At 33.8% G+C, this 8,867-nt stretch overlaps 1 protein-coding gene across 1 annotated transcript; it reads right to left on the bottom strand.

Annotated features, from left to right (window-relative positions):
* Positions 1-244: 244 nt before the first annotated feature.
* Positions 245-8,194, bottom strand: LOC110458174. Its single transcript, XM_021509774.1, has 6 exons — positions 8,019-8,194; positions 7,256-7,335; positions 4,572-4,619; positions 2,284-2,502; positions 1,563-2,054; positions 245-1,143 (listed from the first exon to the last, which is right to left on the bottom strand). The coding sequence occupies exons 2-6, from the start codon at positions 7,299-7,301 to the stop codon at positions 293-295; spliced, it is 1,656 nt and encodes a 551-aa protein (XP_021365449.1). The 5' UTR covers positions 7,302-7,335; positions 8,019-8,194; the 3' UTR covers positions 245-292.
* Between the last annotated feature and the right edge of the window lie 673 nt (positions 8,195-8,867).

Below are 8,867 nucleotides of genomic sequence, written 5' to 3'. Positions count from 1 at the left end.
TTATTATAGTGTTAGTATGTTTTTATCGAGCTCTGTGTAATTTATAGATCTTTAGCACTGGTACATGTAGTAAACCTGATAAACATACATGTTGATATATTCTGTAGGAGATGTTGTGCGATCTATGATTCTCGAGTTTAGATGGTGCAATAACAATGGATCTTACTTTCTATCCGATATGCTATAATACTGAGATTCAACTTAAGTATCCACTCCCTAAGAGAGAACATTTATATCTGTGCAGATATTGTAATACTAATACGTTTGAACCAGTTGATATTCTACCTGAGATTTACTGTAAATCTGGACTATCCAGAACGGGTGCTACACTGTTTCCGCCCAGCAGCTGGTCGGCCACAACCATCCCTCCTATAAAGGCTATTACGGCAAACAACGCCACTACGATAGAAATGATGACGGCAACTAAGGCCCCCTCCATCACCAATGCCTCCTCGCCATCAACCTGTCGTCTAACGTTCGTCCACGAGCCAACATCTTCGTCGATTAAACCATCTCCATCATCGTCACGCTTATTTCTGAGTTCCTCGTCCACCAAACCATCGCAGTCGTTATCATTTCCATCTGCTGCTGTAAATGTCAGTTTGCCGGAAATGACGCATGAATCGAATACATTCGTTTGCCGCATTCCAAGTGAATAAAGATGATATTGTTTTCTACGTGCAATTTCAACAATACCACAGACAGACGGAAATAATGTTGTATGTCGTTTCGGTATTATCTCAAAACTAAGATAACTTTCAAAATTTGTATAAAGGTATATGTTGTCATGAGTAAAATTCGTGACTTGTGCTGTCTTTGTAAGGTTCTGCGAATTAATCAGGTAGTTGTATCCGAATGTACCCCAAAGAGACATCGCCATACTTCGGTTTCCTCTGTCGTCGTTGAATCGATGTCTCGGAAGACACTGTGACACTGGTGGTAGGGTCATGTACATGAATCTGACGTCTCTGTCATTATTCAAAGTTTCCATCAGCACCATGGGTAAGACGGACGAGTTGGGTGATATAACGTGGATGTATTCATCTGCTTCGATCTCCAGGATGTGGGGGAATGATGATATAGACACAAAACTAGGGTTAACACGATCAGTATTAACAAACAGACCAGCTGTATTGTTTTTACCTGTAACAAACAACAAAATGTGTATTTATAATTCATCTACATGACAGATTATGTATTGTATCGAACATAATATTGCCAGTTAAATCATAGCCGGAAATGATTTATCAGTACACACAGAGCATCCATGTTGTATAATCCGTAATTAACATATCATCATTAAACTCAGATATACATAGTTATGAGAAAAATAAACATAAAAATTGATATTTATAGAAGTTATGTTACATTGTATTTACTTCAATTTATGACAAAATCAATACATATTTGATACATAAATATGTTCGATCAAGATGCTTTAGTTAAAAGAGATGGTAAATTCGAAGCGATAAAACAATTTTATAAATAAGTAAATACACACAAAAAAATTAAACGATATTACATTTATAAAGAAACAAAAATGTGAATTAGCAGATACATACCAAATATATACAATGTCGCTGTGATGTTAACAAGAGTTGGCATTGGAAACAAGAACTGTCGACCCCATGTAGTTTCCGACGAAAGTTGTTCAATAAGAATTGCTCGAGGGCTAGGATGTATTGGTATGGCGCCAGCAACAACCAAGAAGGCATTTGGTGATATGATTTCTACACCAGACAAACTACAAGCACACTTGATATAAATTGTTTCAAATTCGTAGAGGGTAACCATCATCTTGTACTTGGAGTCGTATTTGGTCCAGCTACTGTCGTCGATCAGGACGTAATCAGTTGTCGGCGCTTCCGCCATGACGGTGACGTTGGTTGCGTTACGTACTGGGAATATGGCGATGAAACACTCCCAAGACGTGAAGTCAGCAGGAACTGCGACAGTGTACTTGTTCCCAGCGATATCCAGAGGATGGACGAGGTAATTGTCATTACTGTACTCCACGTAGACTGTTAATTCACAAGTCGACCGGATTTGGCCTCCTGTAGAAATGAGTAAGTATTTTAAACCTTACATATTTCTTACAGTTAGATACAATTTTGTCTATCAACGTCTTGACGTCGAAACATAAAATTTTCTTTCATTATGATGAATGATTACTTAATATGTTTATCAATTATTTGAAACAAAAAGAGACAAATATTAAAATAGAATACATTCACACGGAAAATTGTTGTGTAATTCTAAGAGTTTGAAATCGTTAGGCTTTACCAATTTCACCAAGACTGTTCCATTTGGGTTCCACACAATCCACCGAGAATCTGCGAGACAAACCGTTGTTGAAACGAACGTTTGTGACGTTGAAGGGCGTTGCTATGGTTGCAAAACAGGATCGGGATGACTGAGGGACGATGAACAGGATAGGTTTAGCATTGTCCGAGCACAAGGGAGTTACATAAAAGAATAGTTTGCCGTTAGTGTCAGGTACGTCTGAAATATTTAAATGTGTATTACATAGAGGAGCTTACATGAGTGTTTATATAATACTAAATGTCATAAACGAGTTACAAGTTAACCTGACACAAGCCAATAAGAGATTTACTAATTCAATATAATATGGACACGTATGTATAATTCTATTTATCACATAACGTTTATAGTTTGAAAAAAAAACACAATTATATGTATCAGATGGTTGTGTTTCTTTTTCAAATGACTCTATAAAGGTGAAAGAACAAGGTGTTCCAATCACAGTATTGTCGTTCCGCGCAGTGCACAGTAGTTACAGATTTTCTTTAAATGATGAACAGTTTCAAATGCAATGAATTTACTAACCAAACTGGCATTCCAAATATATTTAAAGTAGCATTAAATGTATCATTTATTATAGTCAATATAAGTAGTACCTCTTGTAGCATAGGAATATGTTCCCATGGTTTGACCAATCGCTTCATCTTTAGGTTTTATTACACGTATGTAATACCATATTTATGACATGACCGTATGACATAGTATATTCAAATGGATTTCCCAATGATATGTGTTGTAACAAACATTGCAGTCACCTTTTGATAATTATATGTTTTTTAATCTTTTGATTACATTGCATTCTTAATTGTGTTATTTGTGTTCTAACTTGCAGGGTTTATATTATAAAACTTGTGATTCGTATTCAAATATGTAATTAATATTTGAGATTTAATTCTCATATTTGAAGTGTTGTAGTGAACAACCCGGATCTTGTGAGGTATAAGGATATATTTTTTTATTCCGATTCGAAAAGTCTTGTAGTTGGTGGTTGATATTAAATCTTTTAACATACAGTGTACATTCAAAATCATGTGATTGGTGAATTTAAGAAATCTTATAATTTTCATTATAAAACCTTATGAACATAAAACGAAACTTTTATATCTTTTAGTCTACGTCACAAGGTAAAATAATGTTTGAGTGTTTGACACGGCTTAATGATGCAAAACATGATAAAAAGGAATATTTGAATAGTCTTTTAACATATATTATTGTCTTTTTGAGTTTTTGACTCTTCGGTGTATTTAGTAATCGCGATTGTATATTTGTTTTAAAAAACATGCAAAGCTTTTTATATTGTGCATTTATCAGTTATGAATATTTAAACTGTTGTATAATGTTCTTTGTAACTAACATCCAGTATATGTTTATTCGTGTGACATGCAGATTATTTTTGTTATTATGATTATTGGTGAGCCTTGTGGATTTGTTGTCACTGCCCGAGTTATTTCAGTGAAGACATGACATGACGTGCTTAAGACTTGGCGGTTGTCGTCAATGAAGGAGAAGACGCTTACCCTTCCGGAACACCTGGTCTTATTATTATTTTTTGACTTTTTCAAGGGTCTCAGTGTTAATTTATCCTTTGTTCATATCTAAATGTAGTTCTATCGATTTTGAGTTCGTATCATAGTTTTGTTGATACTTCAATATGCTCTTGTTTATGTAAAAGTGATGCTGTGACATTTTTTAAACAGATGATACTATGTGTACGCTAACGTATTTTCATAAGTACCAACGCTGTGGCATACTTTTTGCATTAATAACGCTATTTTGTAATATAAGTGACGCTGTGGTTTTACTTGTGTGAGTGATTCGCCGACATATATTGACAGTGTAAGCTTTCTGATATATTTATGTAAAAATGAAGCTATGGTTTAAGATGCATTAGTGACGCTTCGGTTTATTGTTTTATTTTTGACGGTTTGCTTCACTTTATTAAACGATATTATATAAATAAGATAAAATATATTGTCCCATGTCCGAACAGTGATAAAAGTATCTGCGATGCTATTTCCTTTTTTCGTATTTTTATCACAACTTTGCCATAACCATGTAACCTTAAAAAATTCAATAGGGGACTAACACTTTCTGAACCTTTGCTATTTTCCGCGTGTCTTTGCGAATTATTATACCTTTTCGAGTATTTTATGTGGTACAAACATCGAAACATTGGGTTAAGCCTTTACTTATTACCAAGTGAACTTATATGCACTTAAATTAAAAATATAATCTGCAAAACGACTTACCTTGTTCATATGTGAAGCAGGACACCATCCGGAACAGTGAATAGAGTGCTGCAAACAGTGAAAAGAATAACGAGTTAATAAAAAAAAGAAATACATACATAGGAAGTCTAACGGGTTATGACGACACTATGGTCCAATATGGGTAGTTGATACGTATTTGTTAAAAAATCCTTTAAATTTTTGGACGTAATAAAGACAGCTAGAACATATTTATCACCTGTCCTGTTGCCAAGACAAACATAAACACTTACATAAATAACATAAACGACAAGATGAAAACACAATAAGAGGATGGATTGCCTCGCAGAGTTATATATCCGACAACATCCGAACCCAAAAATCAAAACACAAAGATGAAATATTAAACTGAAAAAAACCCCACACCTTACCATGTTTCCAGCTGGGTAAGCCTTTTCTTTTCTAACTTTTATCTTAGATCTATACCTCTACATGTCTGATAAAAATAAATATCATATTAATGCACATATTAAAAAAATAATGCTGTCATTTTTGCATTTTTGAGAAAATCTGCACCAGTATCTGTCTTAAGGAAGCACCATCCTTTCACAAATAACCGGAAGAATACGATGAAACTTTCACATAATGATTATGCAACAATGTAAAGATGAGTGATAAAAATCTAAACATTCTGAGTAGACTGGGGATTATTTTTGGAAAAATACCCCAAAAAATTGAGGTTTTGTCAATTTTAATATTTTTCATATTTTTTGATGTGTGGAATTGTTCGGAACAATAATAACGATAAAAAAATTGAACGGAAGCATCGTCAATTAACCCTACAAATATTTTATTAATAACGAAATATATAAAAAAAACGTTACAAAAAGAATTTGTACTAAAATGGTATGGATAAAAGCGATTATCTACAAGCTAAAAGCAGATAGGACGCATAGTTTTATACGTAAAGAGTGAAAAATTGAACAAAATATAAACAATGACTTTATAATTCATTTATTTTTCATTTTGTTACCACTTTGATTCCGATGAGAGTTGTCTTCATATATACAAAGACATATATTGACTCAAGGGAACACACTGACATTAGACCAGACGACGTCAAGAAGGTCATATATGAAGCGTATGAAAATGGACTGATGTACATTTCACGTGCTTTCACTAATTTACAAGGTCGATGACATTACCTTTTTGCTGCTTTAAGCTCGTAGAGAATCACTTTAATCCATATAATTTCAATAAAAAACACTTTGTGTTACGTGTTTTATATATTTTGTGATAAATAACATATTTTGTGATAAATAAAATATTTGAAGGTTTAAAAGTTTTGTTTTCATTTGTTATTGCTATGATTGTTCCAAGCAACGCCACACACTTAAAAAAACCCACTATAATCACCTTTTCAAAGTTGCATAACCATTATGTGAAAGTTTCAATGAACTCTTCTGGTTAATTGCAAAAGGGTTGAGCATCCTTAAACACTTTGGATTGTTGTGAAAATTTTTATGTTTATTATTGTCCGTACAGGTATTATGAAATCAGATGGATGAAAACTGGATTTTCCTCAGATACATGCATAATGAATGAATACAAATTACTTACATGATATGAATATGACTGGCTTTAGCTTTTTGGTAAGTATTTGTCTATCTTTTTGTCCTTAAGTTCATGTTGATATCACCTAGCTAGTTTCATGTTGCTATCACCGATTTAAAATGTTTCAAAGCTAGTTATCTGTCGATGTCACCTAGCTGATTTCCTGTGTGTATCAAAGCAAGGTTCCTGCTGTTGTCTTTTAGTATTGATTTTGATTTCCGATTGTCTTCTATTGTGGTTTGACTTTATGGGTTTCCTTAATTATGCATTTTATCAAGACATGGGTTATATCATATTATGCTACACTTGACCAATACTTTGATAGCCATTTTGTTGTAAGAACACCTTTTTTCCACCAAAAAAGCAAAGCAAAAGTCTTTTGCTATTGTAACATAAAAGTAATAGTTCCCAGTCGTTATTCTTTTACATTGGAGAAAGCTTGTTGGTACGCGTGGCGCGTGAAAAATGTAATTTTGTCTGATAGTATTAACATGCGACCAGACTGTACACGTGGAACGCAAACCCACGGGATATTTAGTAATGCTGCCAATGTTTAATGAATTGGAAATAGTACTTGCACGTTATACAGAAGAAAGTAATCAATAGATATATATATATACATCATTCACTTATCCTAATTCTGTAATATTTCGATTATTTTAGATTTTCTTTTTAAATACCTGTAGTTTTCCCCACTTATCAAATTTGTGTGCCAGCAAAGCCCACAATATCTATATATATATATATAAGTATGCAATCACATGTACCAATGGACGGACACTTTGCATTTATAAAAAATAAAAAAATAAAAAATAAAATCGATAAAACCAGGGGGAAAATGAGCAATGGAACGATTTGCATAGAGACCATTGAAAAGGCAAAAAAATAATAAGATCAAGTGTTCCAGAAGGGAAAGGTTCTCCTGCTTCATCGATGACTGAGACACCGATACAATAGGAACTCTTGAAGTGACATTGTCTGTACCAATGTACCGCTATGTCAGATACATATCGTATCTACGTGAATGATCTATTGTACGAAGACAATGGGAAGTGTCACTTAATCTTTATCATTGAGGCAAGGTGAACATACTCCAAGATATGTGTACTTACCTACAATGCTGACTGGTAGGTGACACATGTTCATGTTGGTCCGCATGTAGCTTTGACATCGCACATACCATTATTTGTACCTGTGAAAGAAAACAAGTCAGTGATGTGAAACACATGTCCCGCTGTATATATTTAACAGTGTGTACTGAACATCGTACGATAATAAATTATGATGATTTGTTTTCTGAACATTTAAGTAATAAATTGAAAACATGGTGTATTAAATATTCAACAGTATTACGTCCTATCAACAAATGTTCAACGTTATACAAATAGTATTGTTAAATCAATGTGTACTAAGTGATTTTATAAAAATACAAACGAAAAGACCAAACATAGTTATAGCAGTAAAACCTGTAAAGTCCATGCATTATTTTTTTCATAAAAATATTTTTCAATGCATTTCATAAATCAAATGTATAGGTACATGTGATACCTTTGTGTTTCATTCTTTGACAACGGTGTCGTACAATTGAAATTGTGGACTACGAAGATCAGTGTTAGGATAGGCCATGTTATACATCAAGAACAAATTAATTTCTCTTCTTTGTTTGGACGAAACAATGTGCAGTATGATAACATATTACGTTACTGAAAGTACAGTGTACCTATATATGTATACTTACGCGTCAGACATACATAGAGATCAACAGGACGATCATTTTCATTTCAGCCCGAATGAGTACCTTGTACATACCATATTTACAAACAAATAATGGAGGTTCTGCTAAACACTAATCTGTACTACTATAATAACACCTACCTTAAAGCCATCAAAGAGTGTTCCTCTTTGGATTAGTCGATGCTTTCCAAATGACCTCGTCCGACACAGAGAGTATATGTTTGGACAGGTTATGATATGATGGAAGGAGTATATCAATGAAAGAGCAGTTTCCATGGTAACAATTCCAATCACGATAATTAGTCGGGCTGTAGACATGTAATGCTTCACCTGTGTATTGATCCTTCCTGTCTACGTGATGTTTGCCTGCAAAAATCAGATATACTTCAGTATACATACATACTTCTTGGTTATTTTGTTTTCTTGCGATCAACTAGTAAAATGTTTATGGTTTAAAAATTAAGATGGGGAAAAATCGAAAAATAAAAAGAAACAAACTGTAGATATCTTTCAAAAATATTAACGCGGAATGCCTTTTTATACCTATTGGAAGGCGGTTATGCCAGAAAATTGGACGTTTAGTGCTACTATATATATCATAGTTGTATCATAAAACATACCGCAAAACAGAAATATCTACCACAGTGTCACAAAAAAATAAAATGTAACAATAAAGTACGAAAAACAGAACCAAACGATGTTCTCATGAATGTTGGTAGGTCACCAGCAACCTACCGGTGAAGGTCTTAGTCATAACAGATTTTGTATCTGAAACCATATTACGAGAGTCTCAACTTCGATGTTCATCACCGGAAGTACACATGGTGGATAGGCGTGTACAAAAATCATGGTGTGCAAACTAGTATCAGACAACACTACAGACATCTGGGTGTTCATACAAGAAGCAAAGTGAACTTTCAGGCACTGACAAAGAATGCAGCACTGATGACGATGCCGCTGAAAAAAGGACAGAATAAAAGTTCAAAATGA

Source organism: Mizuhopecten yessoensis, unplaced genomic scaffold (genome assembly GCF_002113885.1).
Source record: "Mizuhopecten yessoensis strain PY_sf001 unplaced genomic scaffold, ASM211388v2 scaffold9467, whole genome shotgun sequence".
NCBI lineage: Eukaryota > Metazoa > Mollusca > Bivalvia > Pectinida > Pectinidae > Mizuhopecten > Mizuhopecten yessoensis.
This window is presented reverse-complemented; position numbering and strand designations above follow the sequence as displayed.